The following is a 23,702-nucleotide window of genomic DNA, read 5'->3' on the forward strand; positions in this document are numbered from 1 at the left end:
GGCGTCTTCCCAACTCTTTGTTTCAGTTACTGCGATTTTTAGTGTATCTCTAGGATCAATATCCAAATTGCTGAAAACCTTATTATTCCTTCCTTTCCAAATGTACCATAATATCCAAGCAAAGTGATGATCCTCCATTTTGGGAGAAACCCTCCAGATACTCACCAATTATTTTACCAAAAATTGACACTTCACCCTTATTTTTTATAAAATTTATAAAATTTGAAATGTATTTCATCTTTCTATTATTTGAACTAAATATATTAGTAAAAGTTTTATAGTTTATATATAGTTATTTTAATAATTAATAATATAATTATTATAGTTCATATATAGTAACAACCACTTATGCTATTACACTTTGAACTAAGCAACTTCAAACAAAGTAATGTACTACGGTCACTAACCACTAAAAAAAATCAAAAAATATCATTTTAATATATTTTTATTTTCATATTTAACATATTTTATTTTAAAACCATATAATAATTTATAAATTTATGTAAAATTATAACATACGAACCCGGCGCGTAGCTCCGGAAAATCACTAGTAATTATATAAACTACAGTGCACGTACATATGGAACACGTACGTATAAAAACTTTCAATCCATGCGCGAACAAATAACCGCTTAGACAAAATTGGGGCACGTAGACACTCGAGGTTAGATACAAACACCAAAACATACAAAAGCAAGAATAGCTCAGCCAAGAACACAAAAGGGAATGTCATTATCTTTTCATTCAACCGTCAAAAAGGCCCTCAATCTCTGATACAAAAACCTTTTTGTCAAAACGTCCCAAATCTCGTCCCATCCCATTATTAGAAACTTGTCTTCGTCTGTTAAATGTATCTTTTTGATCTCCTGGCTCTGCTATGAGTGGAGATCGTGACCCTCTTACATTTCCCGCTATGACATCTAAGTAAGCCGCCACTTCCTTCGACTTTCTTCTTTACGGTAAGTAGATTGGTTTGTGGTCTTGAGACATGTTTATGGCTTCACTCTGTCATCTCCTGCTTTTGCAACCATCAAGTGTCTGGCGCAGAAACAGAACAACAATCATGAGCAAACAAACCTACACTTAAAATTGAAACTTAGAAATTCTGAAGATGGGTTTGGTCGAAGCTAACAAACATACCTTTCCAAACAAAATAAGGGCAGCAAAATCCGAGGTACCAGAAGAAAAGCCTGAGAAAAGAGCCTCTGTTGTGGTCCTCTGCTAAAGCAAGATCGGCAGAAACTCGTTCCTCAAAAGACTCTTGACTTCTTCGACATGGATTCTTTTCAATTCCGTTTTTTTCTTATATAATGTGTTTTTCTTCCTGTTTTCTACGAAGACATCATCTTTGATGAATCCAAGAACATCAAATTCAATTCCTCCTCACAGAGCACACGCACAAAACCCAACTGAGGAAAAAAATATTTTTTATTGGAGATTCTTACCGAAAGAGAAGTGGTGTGAAAGATTGTGTACCGTTAGGGGCTTTGTCTCAGAAGGCTCATTCTGTTTTTAGCAGCAACTGAAAACTATATATCATACCATAAGATTGATGAAGTTAATCGCAACAAAAAACAACAGATTCAAAAGTATTTGATAAATTAAATATGTTCAGCTATGAGCTTCCTAAGTGATTCGTAACACAATAGCCTTACTGAGAGAGAACACGGAGCCTTCACTGAGCCGCTTTCGGAAAGTATGGCCGCGACTTGAGTTGATGGTCCTGTGGATTAGGGTAAACTGGGAGGAGTCAAGAATAAACCAAACATCAGACATCATTGTATGTAAAATAAGCAATCGACACAAATAAGAAAAGAAAGTTGGTGAAGCTACCTGCTCATCAAGGAGAAGCATGTCTCCATCTTTCCTGCCATTGCGAGCTTCCAAGAACCTCAGAAGACGCACCTCCGTCGTGTTGGAAGACCGGCTCTCAAGTTGGAGAGAAGAACATAGGAAGACGACATGTTTGAAGGAGTGTGTCGGATTGTTTAAGCAAAAATAAATTATCGAGTGCAGATCTTCATCGCTCACCGCATACACCTATTTATAGGTAGAACTTGGAACTGTTACGAAGATGCTCGTTTATGAAAATAAATGCGACGGAGTGGATATAAAGGTGGGCATGGAATTAAAGCTCGATATTAAGAAGAAGAGAAAACGTTACAGTCTATCGCAATGAACACGAAGAAAGACACGGCAGATGTGAGAGGGAAACCCTAAACATAAACGGGCAGTCCATAACAAATGTTGGCCTAATTACTGAACAAACAGCCCATTCTCCACGCGTTGTGCCAGACCCGGAAATAAAACATATGACAGGTGGCAAAATTTCCCCCAAGGAAATAAAAAAGCCTATTTTATTAGTATCCCCTAGACATTATTTACGAAGTGATTTGCCACATGTCCTCTTTACAATCGTTTTTGCAAAAAAAAATATGACATGACTATCAAGATTGATGACATGTCATATGGTAAATATGACATTGACAATTACATTTAATGTTGATATATATTTTTGGAAAACTTTTTAGAATATGGCAATAATCATATATTATATTTAATGTTCATTTATATTTTTGGAAAACTCTTTAGAAAATGTTAATAACTCATAAATCATCACTGAAATAATTATATTCAAATATGATATTTTGAATTTCGAAATATTAATTAATTTTGCTTTTATAGTTATACAATTTTTGTTATCTAAAATTTTCAAAATTTTCTGCATTTTAAAAAAAATTATAAATTTCTAATTGTAATATCATTAGTTTCTTTTAGATATCTACAGATTTTATTAGTGTTGTTTAGTTTTAATTTTTGATAACTATACAATTTTTATATGATTTTTAGTAATTTTGTACAAGTTGATTTAATACATTTAACCAAAAGAAATAGATAAATAAATTATCTAAGATTCTAATTTTATATATATATATATATATTCTTAAATAATAGTACATGGCTATTAAGATTGATGACATGTCAAATATGAGATGGATAATTACATTTAATGCTGATATATATTTTGGAATTTTTTTAGAATATGTTAATAACTCATAAATCATCACTAAAATAAATATATTCAAATATGACATTTTGAATTTCGAAATATAATTAATTTTACTTTTATAATTATAAATTTTTTGTTATCTAAAACTTTCAAAATTTTGTGCATTTTTTAAAAAAATTATAAATTTTTAATCGTAATATCATTAGTTTCTTTTAGATTTCTACAAATTTTATAAATGTTGTTTAGTTTTAATTTTTGATAACTATACAATTTTTATATGATTTTTAGTATTTTTTTACAAGTTATTTAATACATTTAACCAAAATAAATAATAAAAATTATCTAAGATTCTATTTAAATATATACATATATATTCTTAAATATAATTTAAAATAAACATAATTATTTTATCTTAATTTTATGCTTAATTAAATGATATTTATATTAATTATTGGTCAAAATAATAAAATATATAATATTAATAAACTGAAATTTAATTATAATTTAATTTTTATAAAAATTTATCACTGCACATGGTGCAGAAAAACACCTAGTAGATATATATATTAGGGTCGGCCCGCCCGACGGGCGGGAATTATAATAAAAGTTAATTTATATTAAGTTATGAAATATTTAAAAACTATTATAGATTTAAAAAATATTTTAAACAAAAAATAATAAAAGAATTATGAGATCATCCTAATAAATATTTTTGTTATAGCATTATATTTGATAAATAGCATTATACTTTTAATATTTATTTTAGTTTCATTAAACTAACTTATTAAAGGTTCTTTTGCAAATATGACTTAAAACTTCAAATTATCCCTAAAGTAATTCATGTCTTTATATGGATTTCCTTTGTGTTTTACATGTTATGTAATTGTATATTTTCTTTGTGTGTGTGTTTTGTAAACTTTTGATAAGCGAAGTATATAATAATGTTTATGGTTTTTGAGAATGTTAGGATGTCGAAGGATTATATATGTTAAGATTAATTATAGTTGAATTCGATATTTGTGTCTATATTAATAGATTACGACATATAACATATTATATTGAGTGAATGAGGTGTATGTAGTGTTCTCCTTGTATGGTTTTTGATAATTTTGAATCTAAAATTGGTTGCTTAAATGTGGTTTACTATATTTTAAGTTCTTAAGAATAAGTTTGTGGCTCTCATAATTATCATTTATATGAATAGATTGGGGTCAACATGATTGCATTTCGTTATGGTATACATTAGGCTAGAAATAATATTTCTTTAGTAAAATAGTGAAAGTATAAATCTAACTGTTTATATTCTAAATTAACACTTAAATATCAAACTATAAAATTATGTTTCAAATATTTTAATTCGTTTAAAGTCGTTGTTTAGGTGTAAAGTAGCTATCTTTGATACATATGTAATCTACATTTTTGTTTACTATTACGTTGTTTACTATTACATAAATATATATTTTTCTTTCTATTAGTTTCTGAATTTTAATAGTTTAAATTGAATATTTTGTAGTTCTTTGTAAATGAACAAAATTATGTTAGTTTGTTTGTGCTAAGTTTAAGTGATTTAGTTTAGTAATTTATATATATATATATATATATATATATATATATAAATTACTTCATTATACATGTATTTAATATTATATTAACATAAGTTTTTTGAAGAGTTTCAATATTTATAATATTTTAATAATTTATATATATAGATGAGGAAAACTATTTTAACATGAAAGTTATGATATTGTAGCATGGGTTTTGTAAATAAAAAATGGGTAACTAAAGGTTAATTTTCAAAACAACCTTGAGGCAAATCTAGTAAATCTATTCCATATACTTAATGGTCAAAAGCTCTCATGACTGAATTCATTTAAAGCTCATGAAAATAACCATGACCTTTATCTTTACATTCATACAACAAATAATGGCGACAAAGGGGATTAGAGATTTTCTTGTAAGTGAGCCTGATGGACAAATGTATATATAATTAGTGCGAGAAGTTCAAACCGTGTAACAATAAACTGATTGTATCATTCTTCAAAAATCTGAGACAGTATCTTCTGAAGTTAAATACTATTATTATACATGCACCATTGAGAATCTAAAGACACAATTTTGCTGCTTTTCATGATCGTAATAGATGGTGAAGCTCACACAAATATATCAATAGAGCCGAAGCATAAAACAACAACATCATGACGATATGTATCTTTCTTTTTAAGAATAGGAAATTCTAGGCCGAAGCCCCGTACATTCCTTATAACGAAGCACAAACCATGTTAAATTAACTCTACTTAGTTAGGAGAATAGATCTTTCCCACCATAATTGAACTTGCGATCCTTCAGACGTTATGTGTAAGATTGCTTGATCTCTAATTTGTTCAAGCAATCAAATCAAGTCAAGCTTCCAAAAACATTTCCGAAGTAGTTCTCTCTTCCCTTTGAGCAATAAACAAAACTCAACACTTCTGGTCTAAAGACAACTTCAAGTATACCATCATCCCAAAGCATCTAAGCATCTCTCATGATGAGTGTTTAAGACAAATATCCCCTCCAATATTGCTTACTCTTTGAACTACCATTCTTATTGACACATCAGGAAAGGAGATTGGGTCGTCTGCTATATCACCCATATCATCTAAATACACTTTGCCCATCCCTCTGTTGTCTAAATACACTTACTGAGGAAGCATTGACCAGCACCGGTTTCATAGTCAAACTATGCAAAAATATAAACCTGAGCATCAAACTGAGTACGTTTCTGCCGCCGGCACCATCAGCTCTAGTCCAGAGAGGTTCGTTTGTGTTAAAAAGCCTAAGCAATTCTTCCATTACAGTCAAAGTAATGTCGTTCATAAGAGGCTTGTCCATGTCTGATATAGTAGCCAGGTTATTAGGCTGAGAATGCATAGAACTCCGTGGAAGAAGATCAAAATCCAGTGAAGGACCAGTCATGGACAGATCCCACGGTGAGATGTGCATTGGGTGTAGCGTTGAGAGGTGGGAGGACATTGGTCATCCCATGTACTTTGATGCAATGTTGACATTCTTTCAAGCTGTGCAATAAAGATCGGATTTAGAAAAGAGGAGGGGGATTGAATGATTAAACCATAATCAATAAACAAACCTCGTCTCTAAGATGTGCATTCTCGATCCGGAGCTTATGCTCATTGAAGTAAGGATCTTCAGTAACGGGAGGACCTCCACAGTTAGGGCATATAGGCCCTGTTTGTTTCTCCATTTAGATGAATCCATTTAGATGATCCATTTGTGTGCTCTATCTAAATGATCCATTCAAATTTTTGGCCATGTTTGTTTCTCCATTTGGATGAGTCATATGAATGAATCATTTGAATGTATTTTATGTTTGTTTTTCCATTTAGATGAATCATTCAAATGAGTTTAATAACCAAATTACATATATACCCTTGTTTTGGTTTAATCATATATTTGATATCAATTGATATCAATTTTAACTACACAAAATTTTATTATTCATTATAAAATATATTTACACTAAAATTATTTTAAAATTAACATTTTGACATTTATAAATTTTTATTTCATAAAATATACTTAAATTTTGCGGAAAACCGCGTTTTGCGGTTTTTGAGGGAAACCACGTTTTGGGGTTTTGGCGGGAAACCGCTGTTTTGCGGTTTTTGCGGGAAACCGCATTTTGCGGTTTTTGCGGGAAACCGCATTTTGCGGTTTTGGCGGGAAAACGCGTTTTTGCGGTTTTTACGAAAAATCACGGGTTTGCGGTTTTGGCGGGAAACTGCATTTTTGTGGTTTTGGCAGAAAAACACGTTTTGCGGTTTTGGCGGAAAAATGCGTTTTTGCGGTTTTGGCGGAAAAACGCGTTTTTTGCGGTTTTGGCGGGAAACCGCGTTTTTGCGGTTTTGACGGGAAATCGTGTTTTTGCGGTTTTGGCGGGAAACCGCGTTTTTGCGGTTTTGGCGGAAAACCGTGTTTTTGCGGTTTTGGCGGGAAACCGTGTTTTTGCGGTTTTGGCGGAAAACCATATTTTTGGTTTTTGCGGAAAACACATTTTTGTGGTTTTGGCAGGAAAACGCGTTTTGGCGGGAAAACACATTTTTGCAATTTTGGCGGAAAAATACGTTTTTGGTTTTGGTGAGAAAACATATTTTTGCGGTTTTGTCGAGAAAATACGTTTTGGTGGAAAACACACATTTTGTGGTTTTGACGAGAAAATGCATTTTTTTGGGTTTTGGCGGAAAAAATTATTCGTAGTTTTGGTGAGAAAATACGTCTTGTGATTTTGTCATTTTTCGTGAGTGATAAAACAATATTAGGTTAAATTTTAATTTTATAAATTATATAAGGGGTATAATAGACATTATACTATTTTGAATGGACCATCTCCATTCAAATGGTCCAATTTGGATCATTTGAATGAACCATCTTCCTTCTAAAAATTAAGCCTAGATTTTTAAAACTCATTTAAATGAACCATTCAAATGACTTGTACTTTTATTGTCTAAACAAACAAAACTCTCATCTCCATCCAAATGACTCATTCAGATGGAGAAACGAACAGCCCCATAGCGTTCTTGAGTGCTTCTCTAATGGCTATGTTCTCACATCGAATCTTGTAGTTCTCTGCCTTTAGTGCATTGTTACCTGCTCTCTCATGTTGCGTCTACAGAAACAATACAGAAACAGTATCAACAAATCTTATTCAGAAAAAAATTTAAACACAAAAGCGAGAGAGATTAAGACATGACCTAAAGCTGAGTTATTCTGTTCTGGAACCAGAACTTGATTCGTCTTGGAGCCAAACCCAATTCTCTGCTAAGTTGGTTCCTCTGCTTATCATCTGGATGAGGACACTCCTTGAAACTCCTGCAATAGATTCAACCCATTATAAGAGTGTCTGAATCAATAAAAAAAAAGAGAGAGAGTGAGAGAGAGAAGAAAATACGATTCAAGTCGTTGAATTTGTTGAGAGGTGTGACGATGGTAACGTTTCTTCTTCCTATCAGTTTTAGTGCCGTCATGATGTTGGCTACCACCACCACCGTCTCCTCCACTAACCTTTTTCAAACATATATATACTCCAAGAGAACATTTAAACATATCTCTTAAACCACAATTGAACTGAAAACTTTAGAAAAAGGAATATCTAAAGTTGAATTGAACAACTGAACTTTCAAAAAAAAAATTGATTTGTGAAAGACTCTGTTTATGAAGATCAGGGATGATGGAATCGAGATTCTAAGAAGATGAATGCGTAACTGGTAAAAATAAGGGTCGGGGGAAGAAGATGAATCGAAACGAGAAATCGGCCAAAAAAACACAAACTTTTCGTTGACTTTAAAATTAATCAACAACTAGATTTTGATCCGCGCTTCCAAAAGCGCGAGTATTATTTTTTATTTTTATAAAATATATTATTTGTTTGTAATTATTGAATTTATTTATTTTAATATTTTTTTAATAAATTCGACACATAGAGTGTCTCTGATAAACTATGTAGTTCTCTAGTTTTGTTTTATTCGCTCTTCAATCAACATATTTATTTGGCTTATTGTTAAAATAAATGATTATAAACTTTGATCTCTGCACCTCCGCGGATGTATATTTTTAAAAATATGATGATATTTGTTTTTCATGTAATTATTAGGGTTTGGCAAAATGAATCTGAGGAACAGAACTGATACCAATCTGTAAATATAGTACCAAACCTGAACATAAATTGATTAAATATTCGAATTATTCAAAATTTTGTTAGTTAGAGAACCGAATCGGATCCGAACCGAAATATTCGTGTACCTGAATTTATCTAAAAATAGATTTATATACTTATATATTAATTGTTTTTATATTTAGCGTATATAAAACATCAAGAATGATAATTTTAAATTGGTTTAAAATACTTGAAAATATATATAGATAGTCAAAAACAAATATCTAAAATAGTTAAAGTATACTCAAATCACCAAAAATACTTAAAATAATTATTGATTCCGTATCCAAAATTTTAAATCAACCCAATTGATATGTTAAGCTTAGGTATTCTGACATATGTTATTTAAATTTATAGGTAATATATTACTTTATTTAAAGATTTTGAGAAATTTAAAATATATAGTGATTTAAAACTTTAAAAATAATTTAAATAGGTTATCCAAACCCAAACTAAACCCGCAAAGATCCGAATCAAACTCAAACAAAAATTTAGAAACATCCTAATAGGACTGAAATCTTTGACCTCGAAAACCCTAAACGCAAACCAATCAGAACCAAACCCGTATGGATGTCTGAAAACCCATCCTTAGTCATTATTATATATCATATGATTTCATCATATAATTAATCGTATTTTGTATGTACCATCATATAAGTAATCATATAATTAATAGTATTTAATACGTATCATCATATAAATAATTACATATATTATATTTTAAAAACTTAATATGAAATTATACTTCAGCTTTAATAAGATAGATGTTTTCGTTGACTTGCCAATTTAGCACGCCGTCAGCAAATTTAACAGAAAAAAATGACATCGTTAAATGTTGGTGTTAAGTGAAACGACGTCGTTTTGAAATGAGATGAAACGATGTCGTTTTACATGATTTGAAAATAAAATCAAGTCGCCCACGGGGTTCGAACCCATGTTATTTGATCCAAATAACAAGGTACTTTACCACTGGGCTAGTGGCTCAATCAATGAAGTTACTAACATATTTAATTATATTTGGTACTGATTGAATATAAAAAAATTATCTAAAAACTTTAAAAGATTTTTAAAATTTCTAAAAACTGAAAAAGTAATTCTAAAAAAAGAAAATTTTCATATTTTGGATTATAAAAAAAATTGAAAAAAAATCGAAAAAAATTCCAAAAAGTTATAAATATTTCGAATCTGAAAACATATAATCAGAAACTATAAAAAAAATAAATAATAAATAATTTATTATCATTATTATTATCATTATTATTATTTATTTTTTTATAGTTTCTAATTATATGTTTTCAGATTTGAAATTTTTTATCACTTTTTTGAATTTTGTTTCGAATTATTTTGTTTTTTCAATTTTTCTTTTAATAATTTCAAAAATGAAAATTTTCTTTTTGGCCATTTTTTAAAAAAATAATAAAATAAAAAAAATATTTTTTATAGATTCGGATTATTTTCAGATTCGAATTTATTTTTAAATTTTTTTTTGCTATTTTCGATTTTTTTATTTATTTTTAAAATTTTTAATCCTAAAATGAATTTTTATTTTTAAAAATGAAAATTTTGGAAGATTTTTGATTTTTAAAGGAAAATAAAATTTTATTTTTAATTTCAGTTTCAAAATTAATTTTATTAAAAAATTCTTTATTTTTCAAATTTTGGAATTTTAAAGACCTTTTAAATTTTTAGAGAGTTTTTTATATTCAAAATTAATACCAAATAAAACTAAATGTGTTTGTTCATACATTGAATGAGCCACTAGCCTAATGGTAAAATACCTTGCTATTTGATCCAAACAACCTGGGTTCGAACCCCGGTGTCTATCAATTTTTATTTTCAAATCGTGTAAAATGAAACGACGTCGTTTCACTTAACGCCAACAGTTAACGTTGGGTTAACGCTGTCTTAACTCTCGTTTAACGGTGTGCTAATTTGGTCAGTCAATCGTAAGTTTCTTAATAATCTAAATAAGTCGATAAAAGTTAAGGGTTTTATTGGCCAGACAAGTGTACAGGTTTCTTTTGGCAATTTTTGAAAAGTTCAGTGTTTTTTTGGCCGATTTCCCGAATCGAACCCTCGTGTTGGAGACTACATCGCCGGAGAAAACAATGTCGAACCATTGAAGAAAGACGACGCGTTTTGAGTGATTTAAGTTATTATCAAGTTGGGCTTTTCAAAGCTCCATTTTAAAATCCGTGTAACCCAAAACCCAAACGAAATAACAAAAGGAATAAATGAAACGCAGAGTACTGGTGAAAGGGACACGTGTTGCAATACCAAAAAATGGATTTATGACATGGATGCCTACGTGGACACTTCAGGAGGGATGAAAATGCTACTTTATATAAATAGAAGATAGATAGATAGATTGGTCATACTTCAACTTATTAATTTAGTTCTTTACATGTGTAGTTGAAACATCAATTTTTCACTATTAATTTTATTCAAATTTGTCCTCCTTTTAGAAAAGTAATGTTCTATAGGAAACTCATGGGATCATTTTTTGCAGCTTGGAGCATTGGCCGTTGCTTTGCTTAGAGCATTAGAGCTTACAGCTCGGCATGTGATACTTGTTCTTTTTGCCACAAGATATTGTTCGGTGTCATTTGATGTTTTGCTTTTCAATATTTAATCTGTCAGATAGTTATCTAAGGTACCTATGGCAGTAATGCCAAGCTTGTTTTGAGTTCTTGCACTAATTTGAGTTTCACAGGTTTGTGTCTATTCTTGATGTTGCCTCCTTAAAACCTGGTGCCGACAAGGATGAATCTTCAGGTCAGAACAGAGGTAAAACGAAGCGTGGGGCATTCAGGAACTTCACTCTTATGGTTCCAAAGCATCAAGCCATCTCGTCACACCCAAACAAATCCTCTTCCCATGTCGAGGATAAAAGTCTCTGTGAAACCTCTGAGCCTGAGCCTCAGCAGGAGGGTTCTGCTCAGCTGCAAGACAATAAGGTCAACTCATCCTGTGAAGCAGGAACGTCCAGCAAATCTGACGGAACAAGGAGGAAAGGAGATGTAGAGTTCGAGATGCAGTTAGCCATGGCTATGGCTGCAACTGCGACTGTAAACAACCAACAGAGTTCTAAAGTAACCGAGAAAAAGAAAAGTCCATAAACAACAAAAAGAAGTGCTAATGGCTTATCAGTTTCTGACCAAGTAATAATGTCCACAGCTATCGGTTCTAAGAAAGTGGATTCTCCTCTTTATTGGGCTGAGGTGTATTGCAATGGGGAAAACATGGATGGGAGATGGGTTCATGTAGATGCTGTTAACGGAACGATAGATGCTGAACAAACGGTGGAAGCTGCAGCCGCTGCTTGCAAAATGTTACTCAGATATGTTGTCGCCTTCGCTGGTGGTGGAGCTAAAGACGTCACTCGCAGGTACTGTACAAAGTGGCACACGGTTTCATCAAAACGGGTGAGTTCACTGTGGTGGGATGTGGTATTAGAACCGTTAAGAGAGCTAGAGGCAGCCGCCGCGAGCTTAACCCCTCTAGCAAGTAGTAGCTCGTCCTTTGGTATGAAGAGTGCTGTTGAAGATATTGTGTTGGCTACTCGAGCACTTACTGAGGCTCTTCCCACTAACCAGCAGGTAAGAGTTTAATTATAGCTCATGGCTCATGTTTCACTTGAAACTTCTGAGACCTTTATTTCAATCATTTGCTATTGAGAAATGGCTTCACAAGAACCAGATACTTCACCCAAAAGGTCCGGTTCTGGGGTTCTGCGCTGGTCATTCCGTTTATCCTCGAACCTGTGTGCAGACTCTTAGAACCAAAGAAAGTTGGCTACGTGATGGGCTTCAACTTAAGGCCAATGAAGTTCCCTTTAAGGTATATCACTGTTCTTTTTTCTCCCTGATGTTTTATCTTTATTCATTCCGGTTTGATAATCAACTCTTGATATCCACTATCACCTTATAGATTCTTAAGCGCAACGCAAAGATCAGAAAAGGAAACGATTTTGGAGATGGGAACAAGGACAGTGAAGATGGTTCTCGGTGCATGGAACTATACGGAAGGTGGCAAATGGAACCCTTGTGTCTCCCTCATGCTGTTAATGGAATTGTCCCCAAGGTAAAAATCACCTTCATCTCGGTCTTGTTTATTTGCTTCAATGGAATCTACTGTAAAAAGATTATGTGTGTGTTACAGAACGAGCGGGGTCAAGTTGATGTCTGGTCTGAGAAATGTCTCCCACCTGAAACAGTCCACTTAAGGTTTCCTCGAATATTTTCAATTGCTAAGAGATTTGGAATAGATTATGCACCTGCAATGGTTGGTTTCGAGTACAAAAGTGGACGTGCTACTTCTGTTTTCGTAGGTATTGTGGTCTGCTCCGAGTTCAAAGATGCAATCCTCGAGGTAAGTAAAAATCACATATTTTTTTATGGTTTGAATATGGATGGGGATCTTTGGATTTATCTTCCCTTTTTGGTTTTGTGTTTAGGCATATGCAGAAGAACGAGAAATGAGAGAAGAGGAGGAGAGAAAACGAAACGAAGCACAAGCAGCTTCGAGATGGTATCAGCTTCTTTCCTCCATCTTAACCCGTGAGAGGTTGAAAAACCGTTACGCCAATAACTCAGAGGATGATGTTGTGAAAACGAGGAGTTTGGAAACGAGACCAGAGACGGTTGTTAGGGAGGAGATCAGGAGAATGTAAAAACACCTAAAAAGAAAGGAGGGGTTAAGAGAGGAAGAAAGTGTCATAGTGAAGATGGAGACCGTGAACGTGGAGATGGAGATGGAGATGAACATGAGCATGTCATTTTTGACGAGCAAGACGCTGTAAAAACCAAACGCTGCAAATGTGGCTTTTCTGTCCAAGTTGAACAAATGTAGACGCTTGCTTTTGGTAGATAGACTAATGTCGATGCTTGAAAATGTATTTGGGACAACAAGAATTCTTTATCAGAAACTCGGTTATAAAAAAATCTGAAAAGTGATTTGTGGGGTTTTGAAGTTTTACACTTATTAGCTTTGATTAAAGTTTCACATTATTGTTCTTGTACTTATTATACATTTAATTTCATCTACACATTAAAAACGTTACTGGGAGTAGTGGTTGGTAATCTTAAGTGGTACTGTTTCATAACAATGACAAGAAAGACGGGTAGCTACCAAAATTTCGTTTTAGAAATGAAATACGTGGACAGAGCTAGCCAACATATTTGGTGTGGATGATAAAAAATGTCACGTGTGAAAGAAATGTGAGACGATATTATTGGGGAATTGATAGGTAAGGTATTGAAGAGTGATAATGGTAATATTATCTCTACCTACCCTCCATTTAAAATAACATTTACGAACCATCTCGTTAAAACAAAACAGTGCTTTCCCTCCACTTTCTTATCGTTCTGTAAAAAAATACACATTATGGCTAAGAAGTTGCTTCTGCTTCTTTTACTTATTACCTTAAGCCTACATGCTTGTTTTGGCTCTATTGTCAAGTTTCTTCCTGGTTTTGAAGGTCCTCTTCCTTTCTAGCTTTAGACCGGGTTTGTTTCTTTTTTTTTTCTTCATATAGTCTTCATTGTGTGTTTTCTGCAAAAAGAGTGAAATAAGTTATTTCAACTGCTTTTGAATAAAGGTATATATGGAAGGTTAGTCTATACGAGGCTCCAAATGATGATATGTGGTCGTCTGTCTATAGGAAAAATTAGAAAAATATGACATTTAGAACTTGAACTTGTCTCAATAGGATTTTGTCTAAGATTTTTGTCTCTTTAGGATTTTAATTATTGTTAATACGATTATACTCTTTGATTAATCAATGTTAACCTTAATTAAAATTTATAATATTTGTTTATTGTTTTATTAATACAATCTAATAATTAAAACTAAAAGGAAAAATAGAAAAAGAAAACAAACCACGGTTAACCTAATTTTTACCATTTTCTATCATCTATGACCTATGTTTTGTCCCCCGAAAGCTTCTTCGTTAATGGAGATTTATTTTTCTTCTTCGACGGTTAAGATCCGTCATCTTCATTCTCTGTTTCTTCTTCCTCGTATTTTTTTCTGTGTCGGAGAATTGCATTGGCCAGACGTTTTCACCACAGTCGGCCAATAAATCAACAGCGACAACGATGATTCATAGCAGATCTCTGTATATGTGAGGTAACAATAACACGAAACACACCAAAATATGGTGGTTTCTGTGAAAAAAGTGTTTGGCTGCCATGGAAAAAAAAATTGTAGAGTCGAAAACCCTAAAAAGAAATAGGAGAAGACAAATTGGAAATTACAATAATACCCATCATTAAAAGAAAAAGATAAAGTTCCAGCATGCAAGAATCGAACCCAACACCTTTTACAACAGCATCCACACCACGCGCCACTGGACTTCGACGTCTCTACATTTACTAACCATATGCGCTAATGAATAACTATAGTTAAAAGTATAAACCTAAAACCCGTCGCTTAGGGGTTGACTGGTTTTCCCGCTACCACCCGCAAACGCAGCTTTTGCGGTTGGTAGCGGTTGACAGCGTTTCAAAACAATCATACAAACCGCTACAAATCGCTTTAAACCGCTCTAAACCTCTTAAAACCAAAAGCTGGTTCCAGCTAACGTTTGCGGTTGCGGGCGATTGCGGTTGGATAAAAAAATATTAAACTTTTTTTTCTAAATATTTTAAACTTAAAAATTTAAAATTTAGAATATTATAAATAAAAATATATATACATTTTATATATTAATTTAAATTCACAAACAATATAGTATTTTCTTTTTATAAAAACTTTAAAGTAGCTATTCATCATAATTTTTAAAAGTTAATATACATACATATATAAAGATATACACATATATAAAAAAGAAACAAAATATTCTTTAAAAGTTTTAATATAAATCTTCATAAAATATATTAAAACTATAACTTTCAACTACTTAAAAAAATTAAAAAATAAACTTAATATTATTATTAATCATATTATATTAACAGTTATTATATTTTATCACAATAGTATGTTTTTTATATTTTATAATATTATAATATGTTTATATTGATAATTTATTATTAAACCGCTGCAATGTCTCATAATCAACCAGTCACAAACATCCCGCAAACGCAACAATTTTTAAACGTTGCGCCAGTCATACAAAACGCCATGTAACACTTGAAACCGCAACCATCCGCACCCGCAAACTCTCGCACCCGCAACCGCAACCGCTGCGTTTGAACCAGTCAGGCCCTTAGTCCCCGGTTCTAGTCTTAAATCAAACTAAAACATGGGAGAGAAATGTGTTCAAAAAAAAAAAAACATGGGAGAGAATATGTGAGATTCGAGATAGATTTTGGGTAGATTTAGAAAATATATTAACCAAAATATGGAAACATCGTTAACTGAATATAGAAGTTTCCATATTTTCCGGATTTACCTAGAAAATATATATTTTCTACGCAAAACACAGTATAGTAGCTAAGAAACATTTTCTTCTTTTAGGTGTCATATAAGGTAAAAGACATAAATGTTATTGCACGTAATGTAGCCGAGCTACCTCATAGAGTTGTGGCTATATATCGTTTTCAAGTTGTAGGTAGACCGAAAATATTTTTCTTGATTATAACGTAACTAACTCTATCTTTGTCAGAATATACAAGAAATGTTATATTATGGTATATATCTTTGATATATTTATGTTTAAAACTCAGAATACGATTTATAAACTACGTAGATTACCAGAATGAGTATTCTAACAGTAGTTAGGAGATTAAATAAAATATGATTCTAATTTTTTTTCTAAAAATATTCAAACATATATATTGTCACACTTAAGTTTACAACAGTTTTTATATTTTTTACATTTTTAAAATCCAGTTTACTATTTTTTTCCATTAAAGAATGACAAATATGTCCAGAAAATATCAAAAGTATGAAAAATTCTATTTTGACAAACAAAAGTTCAAAGTGTATCATTTTTCCAATTCTCTCTCTGGTTTTCTTGGTTTGTATATAATGGATTTTGTCGCCAAATCTTGGTTTGGTAATGAGAAAACCAATTTCTCATCCAACTTGGCATAATTAGCTTTAGGTGAGTTTGTAGATCATCTCCAACGATTCGGCTGATCCAGTGGGGTTTTGGTGCAAGAGAGAGAGAGTTAAGAATAATGTTTTTTGCTTGTAAAAACATATATTTTCTGAAAATGTATTGGCTGTAGAGACATGAATAGCCAATTTAAGGAGACGCTTTCAAAAACATATATTTTCTGAAAATGTATTCTGTCTGTATTTAATATTGAGAATTCGTCCAAAAAAATACTGAACATGGCAAGAATGGCCAAAAGAAACCTGGACTTACTGGGTGGTCAAAAAAGCACAAACTTTCATTGACTTTTTCAGTTTATTAAGAACGTTACGATTGACTTACCAGATTATCCCACCGTTATCAGAGTTAACAGATAAATTAGATGACGTTAATTTTCTCTGTTAAAGAATACGACGTCGTTTCATCTCTTTGTCTGATTAAAGACAAATGAATGAAACGACGTAGTTTATTTATTTTTGAAACTAAAAATATGTGCTCTATCAGGATTGAACCCGTGCTCTCGTGTATCATTGTGCGGGTTTATTGCCACTGAGCTAATGGACTTTACAATAGATTGACGAACAAAGTTTATTATATTATCTTCGAATCCCAGTTAAATGAATCAAAAAGAAAGACGACGTTTTCTCCAAACCCTAAATTCTCAAATCAAAACGAGGACGACGAACAGAGCTCGATTCTCTTCAATTTCTTCCTTTAGAAGATCGATTCTCACCTTTCCTTCTTCGATTGTCACATGATGAGTTCGGGTTGTGAGGATTCGTCTGTGACTACGATGGGTATTCGTGGTATCCCGGAGCAATGCGGCTGTGGTCGAAGAACTGGAATTTACACATCAAAAACAAAGGAAAATCCAGGAAGAACTTTCTTTAGATGCCCAACGTTTCGAAATGTAAGTGTTTTCCGTGTTTAAATTGATTATGGGTCTTGTTGATTGTGTTTATGTAACCTTATAACATAAAGCTTCAATGGCTAGGTAGTGTGAAATGGTTTGAACATAGACTTTGTTCATGATTTGTGTCCAGGATCACTTGTATAAATGGGCAGATGAAGCTGTCTACAAAGAGGTTCAAGATGCATTGCCTAAAGTTGATGGCTTTGCATCGGATTTGAGGAAGCTCAAAATGGAGATAGACAGCCTCAAAAATGTGGAGGAAGAGTTGAAAGAAGATCTCAGGAAAGCTAGCAATGAAGTTAAGAAGCTGAATGTGATCATGAAAGTGGGTTTTCTGGTGGCATCAGTTTCTTGTATTGTGTTCTTCATGAGAAAGAGGCAGTAGGAATGGGTTGTCTTTGAATTGTGATGTCTTTTCTTGATTCTCTAATGGTTATTTCCATCTAGGAGACTATGTTTGTGTAATTTTGTAATGGTTTAAGACTCATGTTGTAAGACTCTTTTATGTTATGGATGATGATGTTAGACTTTGTTTGCTTCTTCTTCTTCATTCTAATCGATTAGAGAGACAAAAAATAACAAAACAGAAACCCAAAGAATAAAACATAAACGATTTTCATTGTTTAACACAACATCATCAGCATCTTAAAAGAAGTACATAAGATAGCATCATCCTAAAAGAAAAATAAGAGCATCTGAGAGAAACAACATCATCATCCTAAAAGAAAAACTAGAGCATCCGAGAGAAACAACATCATCATCCTAAAAGAAAAACAAGAGCATCCGAGAGAAACAACATCATCATTACACAACAAAACAAAAGGGACAACATCATCATCTAAGAGAACCATCTTCCCCATGTTCCTATCTGTGATGCTTGTGAAGATTGGGGAACTTCCCATCGTGATGCTTGAGCTTGTGAGGATTGAGCTTGTGAGGATTGAGCTTGAGACGCTTCAATATGTAGTCCATGTATCATATAAAAGAATGGTCAATAACCTCAACAAACTCATACACATTACCAATAGCTAAAAAACTAAAACCCTTACCTGATATTTCCTTGGTCTGCCTCTTGGTTTCTTAGGTGGACTCGGAACAGAACCTTTATTACATTTGTTCTTGTAGTGGCCTTCTTCTTTGCAGTTAGAGCATGTCATTACTCTGTTCGCACAGCTCATCTTGGTAGTAGACTTTGTCTCATTGGCTCCCTTCTTTCTGTCATGGTTTTTAGGCCTACCAGGATTACCAGTTCGATTAGCTGGTGGAATCACACCTAATCTATTGGTCTGAGGCCACTCTATCATCCCATTTACAGGTCTGATCCCATAACTGTAAGTCTCACGCCACTTAGAAATTGTGTAGCACTCAGCAACAAATTCAGAAAGCTTTCTCTTCGCACGAAGGATGACCTTACCAGCATGGATGCACGGAATACCATTCATTTGCAGCCTCGACATGCACAAGTCTCCTTCTCCAAACTCACAACATAGCACTGGTCTTGATACTCCACCTCAGTCTCTGGCCCAATTGCCCAACGCAATATACACTTGTGGCACTTCTTCTCAACCCTGTCTAACTCTTGCTGCGTCTTCATGGTAAACCTAGTCTTCCTGTCTGTAGCCATCTTGGACCGGGTGAAGTTCCTAGTCATACATTGGCGCCTTATCTCCTCTAACAAGTCGAGCAGAGGCTTTTTCCTAGCCTCCCTGATGGTCTTGTTGAAGGACTCACATCGTTCCATCAATAAAGCAAACTGTGTGTGGTAATAAACCGTAAAGTCCACTAGCTCAGTGGCAAAGACCCTTCCCATTGAACACGAGTGCCGAGTTCGAATCCAACCAACCCCAATTTTAATTAAACATCAACATATTTTGATCAATAAAAAGAAATGTATATGGTAATCTAACGAAAAGTCCACTAGCTCAGTGGCAAAGACCTCCCAAGAACCACGAGTGCACGAGTTCGAATCCAACCACAACAATTTTAATTAAACATAACGACGTGATAAAACGACGTTGTTTTTACTTAACAGCAGTATTTAACGTTTAGTAAACAATGTCTTAACTATCAATTAACGGTAAATTAATCTGGTAAGTCAATCGACAGTTTCTTAATAAACTGAAAAAGTCAACAAATGTTCAGTGTTTTAATGGCCAGGCTCGAGTCCAGGTTTCTTTTGGCCATTATTGCGTTCGGTATTTTTTTGGATGAATTCCCATTTAATATTTGTATAGGTCGTTATTTTGTCCGCTGAAACTTGAGCTTCGGACATCAACCTGCAATAATAGAAAATTAATAGGCCCAATAAGTAAAAGGCCCAACTGACGAACTTCGGTCTCAAATAGAATTCCCATTTAATCCCTAAGGTTTGGTTCATACGATCTCAAAGTTGTGTTGTAGATCTCGAAGCTTTAGATCTCAAAGTTGGTCGTTGCTCGTTTCCAATCGACTTCACGGCCGGTCTAGCGTTGCGAGGTACGGCGTTATATCTCTCTCTCCGATTCCTCTCTCTATAATGTTGTCTTTTTCCAGAATCTCGAAGCTTTAGGGTTTTTGTTTCTATTTGTTTTAAAATTAGAGTGAGTTTTGTAATGTGGTACTTGATGGGTTTCCTTAAGAGTGTTTCATTTGTTTAAGTGTGTTTCACTTGGCCGCTTCTCTTTGTTGATTCTGACATGAACAAGACTTATTTCTCTGGTTATTCGTTTCTACATATTGAGCTTACGCCGTGTGGTACTTGATAGGGACAGCGACATGGAGAGGGAGAGGGAGAGCTCTAGAGACATGGAGAGGAGATTGACGAGGGAGAGGGAGAGATCGAGGGACACTGATAGGAGAGTGACGAGGGAGAGGGAGAGCTCTAGAGACATGGAGAGGGAGAGATCGAGGGACACTGATAGGAGAGTGACGGGGGAGAGGGAGAGCTCTAGAGACATGGAGAGGAGATTGACGAGGGAGAGGGAGAGATCGAGGGACACTGATAGGAGAGTGACGAGGGAGAGGGAGAGCTCTAGAGACACAGACAGGAGAGTGACGAGGGTGAGGGAGAGCTCTAGAGACACAGACAGGAGAGTGACGAGGGAGAGGGAGAGGCTCGGAGAACCTGATATGGTGGTTACCTCTGCTTCTGAGAGGAATCCAGAGCTGTCTGGCCCTATATATCGAAGACTGTATGTGAATAACCTGCCAACTAATATGACAATTTTGAAGCTTAGAAAGGTATGTATTTTCTATAGTCAAATGCTTATTTATGTGTATAGAATTTCTTACAGATTTTTCTTTTCGATTTACAGATGTTCAGACCTTATGGTATTGTTGAGTTGGTTGAGTTACCACTTCACAAAACTGGTCAATGCAAATGCTTTGCATTTGTACAGGTATGTGAACAGACATATTTAATTCGACTTGTTGTTCTTCCTCATTTTCTCAAATCAATTTCTTGTGTTGCGTCTTAGTTTGCTCAACTCTGTGATGCTCAAAAAGCAAAAACTTCCACGAAAGAGGTTGAAGGAATCAAGGTGAATATTTAATTTTCCTCTTTTTGGACAGAGTTTTGATAGCTTCCTAGAAGCTAATATCTGAAAGTAATATCTTATCACTGATATGCTGTTTTTCTTCTTGCAGGTTTCATTTGTCTTGGATCATCTCAGCGAAGCTATGTTAGGCGCTCAATCAAAGGCCTTGTCAAACGAAGAGGCGGATATGACGCATGTTGCAGCGAAGTGCCTTTCTATTGCAAGGGAGAGTGACGAGGACAAACCTTGCGTGCTGGACAGTCTTATTAATAAGACCAATCTTGTTTTCACTCTTCTCAACCAAAAAGGGGTTGTCTCCAATCCAACTGAGTGTCTCCAGCTGAAGAACATGTTTATGTTCAAAACTGAGGTAAGTATTGACATAAATGAAACTGTTTCTTGGTTTGGTTGCATCAGTTGATAATTTGAAACTGTGTCAAATGCTTATTTATGTGTTTACAAATAAATGAAACTGTTTCTTGGTTTGGCTGCAGGAGTTGCTTAAAAAGTTCAGAGAAGATGTGAAAACATTGGCTAACAAGTACGGTGTGCTCGTCCATCTATACTTAGACAAGTAAGAATAATTCTTCAGTCAAAAATTTTCATTGCCATTGCCTTTATATGTGATTATATGTCTGAATTTGGTTAACATGCAGGAATAAAGGGGCTGTCTACATGTGTTTTGAAACGGTGCAAGAGGCTCTAGCGATGCAGAGAGTGATGCACTTGAGATGTTATGGTGAAAATCTTGTATCTGCGAATTTCGTGGTAAATGTTTCGTCCTTTTTCATTTTCTCAGTTTTTTATTTAACTGATATTCTCATCAGTTGTGCCCTCATGGCACAAGATTGACTTCAATAATTACAAATTGTTGCAGCCGCCTCGTATATATGAAGCCATGAAGAAGACGTTTCTTGCCAGAGATGGTAAGGATGATGCGCATAACTCAATCCCATAAATGTTTTTTTGTTGGAAGTAAACTTTTCATTGACTTTCGCTTGGTCTCTCTTTTTACTACATAGCTCGCAGTGATGATGCTCAGACCTCAGTACCAGCAACTGTTGTTCTACGATACATGTTCACTCAAACCCAGATGAGGGTAGGGTCTTGCCCAGTTTTAAAATAAGTTCAATTGAAAAAGGTGAACTCCTATAGCTTGAACGTTTTTGACTCGGTTTGCAGGCTGATAGGAATCTGTGTGCCGAGGTTGAGTATAACGTGAAGGAAGAGAGTGTAAAGCATGGGCCGCTTCTCTCAGTGAAGGTAACATTTTGTGTCTTCTTTTGCTCAAGTTTGTTGTTCTCTTATGTCGTCTCTGTTGTAAGTGGAGACTATTTCCAATATACATTTTTCTTTTCACAGGTCTGTCAGTTTCATCCACAGGGTGTTGTCCTCATAAAATTCAAGGATAGCAAAGATGCGCAGAAGTGTATAGATGCAAATAATGGTCGTTGGTACAGATTCTCCTCCTAGAATCCTTTATGCTTTGCTTATCACCATTAGAAGTGTTGTCTTGTATTAGGTCTGATATGTTAATACTGTGTGAATGCAGGTATGCACAGAGACAGATACATGCGAGTCTTGACGATGGATTAGTGGACCACGATGAGGTTAGGGATTTTGTTTTGGAAGCAGAATGGTGAGATCAGTTTGCAGCTCAACTGGAAGAAACATAATTACTATATGGCTACAATGTTTTTGATCCATAAACAGAGATTGCATTTTTTATATATATGAATTGAATGGTTAACGTGGAAAACGCAAACAGAGATTGCAGTTTTATATGAGACGGATTTTAATTGGTTCCATGACTCATTTCAATACAACCCGTGGTTTGGGGGAAGAGAATATTATTTTGGTCGAATAAATAATGTAATGTTGTTAATGAAAATTAACAACCTTTTTAATAATGGACTATTGCAAATAAATAAATAAATAAATAAAGTTTTACCAAAAATGATTGAAAATAATCTATCTATCGACCCAAGATCTATCCTTTAACTATGGATTATATTGCATAAAATGTCACTAATGATTAATGAAGACACTAGAACAACAATAAAATAATCATGAAAATAACATTATAATATTATCTGTGTCTCCAAACAAAACAATATAGTCTTGTGTCCGAACAATATAAATATTATGTCTCATATATTTAATAATTTTATTTTATTTTTAATAATATATGATGAATTAAATAATTAACTAAAAAACTCAAATAATTTATGAAAACAACAAAAAAACATAACTACTTTCAGGTTTAGATACTACAAAAAACCATTAATTATGAAATCAATTTAATTAAGGAATTATTTTATTATTATTTATTTTTTTGTCACTGAGGAATTATTTTATTTATATTTTCATAAACAAGAAATTACCTTCATATACACTTACATTGAGTTAAATATTATATATAAATAAAATGTTAGAGTTAATAAATTGGCATCAAATAAGCTTTATAGTTAAAAATTTATATATCACACAAATTATCAAATTACTTATAGAGG

The 23,702-nt window shown here is 33.6% G+C and overlaps 1 protein-coding gene, 1 long non-coding RNA gene and 3 pseudogenes across 6 annotated transcripts; 3 read left to right on the forward strand and 2 right to left on the reverse strand.

Annotated features, from left to right (window-relative positions):
- Positions 1 to 581: 581 nt before the first annotated feature.
- Positions 582 to 2,253, reverse strand: LOC108840340 (uncharacterized). Of its 4 annotated transcripts, none has more exons than XR_008942688.1 (5): positions 2,165 to 2,253; positions 1,834 to 2,040; positions 1,656 to 1,740; positions 1,141 to 1,529; positions 582 to 1,038 (listed from the first exon to the last, which is right to left on the reverse strand). It is a non-coding gene; the product is annotated as an uncharacterized LOC108840340 (long non-coding RNA). The 4 variants fall into 4 exon arrangements; XR_001947860.2 differs by having other exon boundaries at positions 1,141 to 1,409; positions 1,477 to 1,529; positions 1,834 to 2,227; XR_008942687.1 differs by having other exon boundaries at positions 1,141 to 1,346; positions 1,446 to 1,529; positions 1,834 to 2,227.
- A 2,815-nt stretch (positions 2,254 to 5,068) lies between these two features.
- LOC108840588 (homeobox-leucine zipper protein HDG11-like) lies at positions 5,069 to 8,325 on the reverse strand (annotated as a pseudogene).
- A 3,094-nt stretch (positions 8,326 to 11,419) lies between these two features.
- On the forward strand, positions 11,420 to 13,692 carry LOC108839363 (DNA repair protein RAD4-like; annotated as a pseudogene).
- A 3,308-nt stretch (positions 13,693 to 17,000) lies between these two features.
- On the forward strand, positions 17,001 to 18,204 carry LOC108818156 (uncharacterized protein At1g43920, Chloroplastic-like; annotated as a pseudogene).
- Positions 18,205 to 19,992: 1,788 nt separating this feature from the next.
- Positions 19,993 to 22,995, forward strand: LOC108818139 (uncharacterized). Of its 2 annotated transcripts, none has more exons than XM_018591023.2 (12): positions 19,993 to 20,149; positions 20,419 to 20,893; positions 20,968 to 21,051; positions 21,130 to 21,192; positions 21,299 to 21,559; positions 21,684 to 21,763; positions 21,846 to 21,957; positions 22,067 to 22,115; positions 22,212 to 22,288; positions 22,372 to 22,452; positions 22,552 to 22,643; positions 22,742 to 22,995. In XM_018591023.2, exons 2-12 carry the CDS (start codon positions 20,429 to 20,431, stop codon positions 22,830 to 22,832), a joined length of 1,455 nt encoding a protein of 484 aa, XP_018446525.2. In that variant the 5' UTR covers positions 19,993 to 20,149; positions 20,419 to 20,428; the 3' UTR covers positions 22,833 to 22,995. The 2 variants fall into 2 exon arrangements, with proteins under 2 accessions (XP_018446525.2, XP_018446533.2); XM_018591031.2 differs by having other exon boundaries at positions 20,026 to 20,149; positions 20,425 to 20,893.
- Positions 22,996 to 23,702: the final 707 nt, after the last annotated feature.

This window comes from Raphanus sativus, chromosome 2 (genome assembly GCF_000801105.2).
Source record: "Raphanus sativus cultivar WK10039 chromosome 2, ASM80110v3, whole genome shotgun sequence".
In the NCBI taxonomy this organism is placed as follows: domain Eukaryota; kingdom Viridiplantae; phylum Streptophyta; class Magnoliopsida; order Brassicales; family Brassicaceae; genus Raphanus; species Raphanus sativus.

Coding starts and splice junctions, on each gene's coding strand:
- LOC108818139 (XM_018591023.2), top strand. CDS start 20,429: ATGGAGAGGGAGAGGGAGAGCTCTAGAGACATGGAGAGGAGATTGACG. Junction 21,958..22,066: donor TTGTATCTGCGAATTTCGTG/GTAAATGTTTCG, acceptor AAATTGTTGCAG/CCGCCTCGTATATATGAAGC. Junction 22,644..22,741: donor GATGCAAATAATGGTCGTTG/GTACAGATTCTC, acceptor GTGTGAATGCAG/GTATGCACAGAGACAGATAC.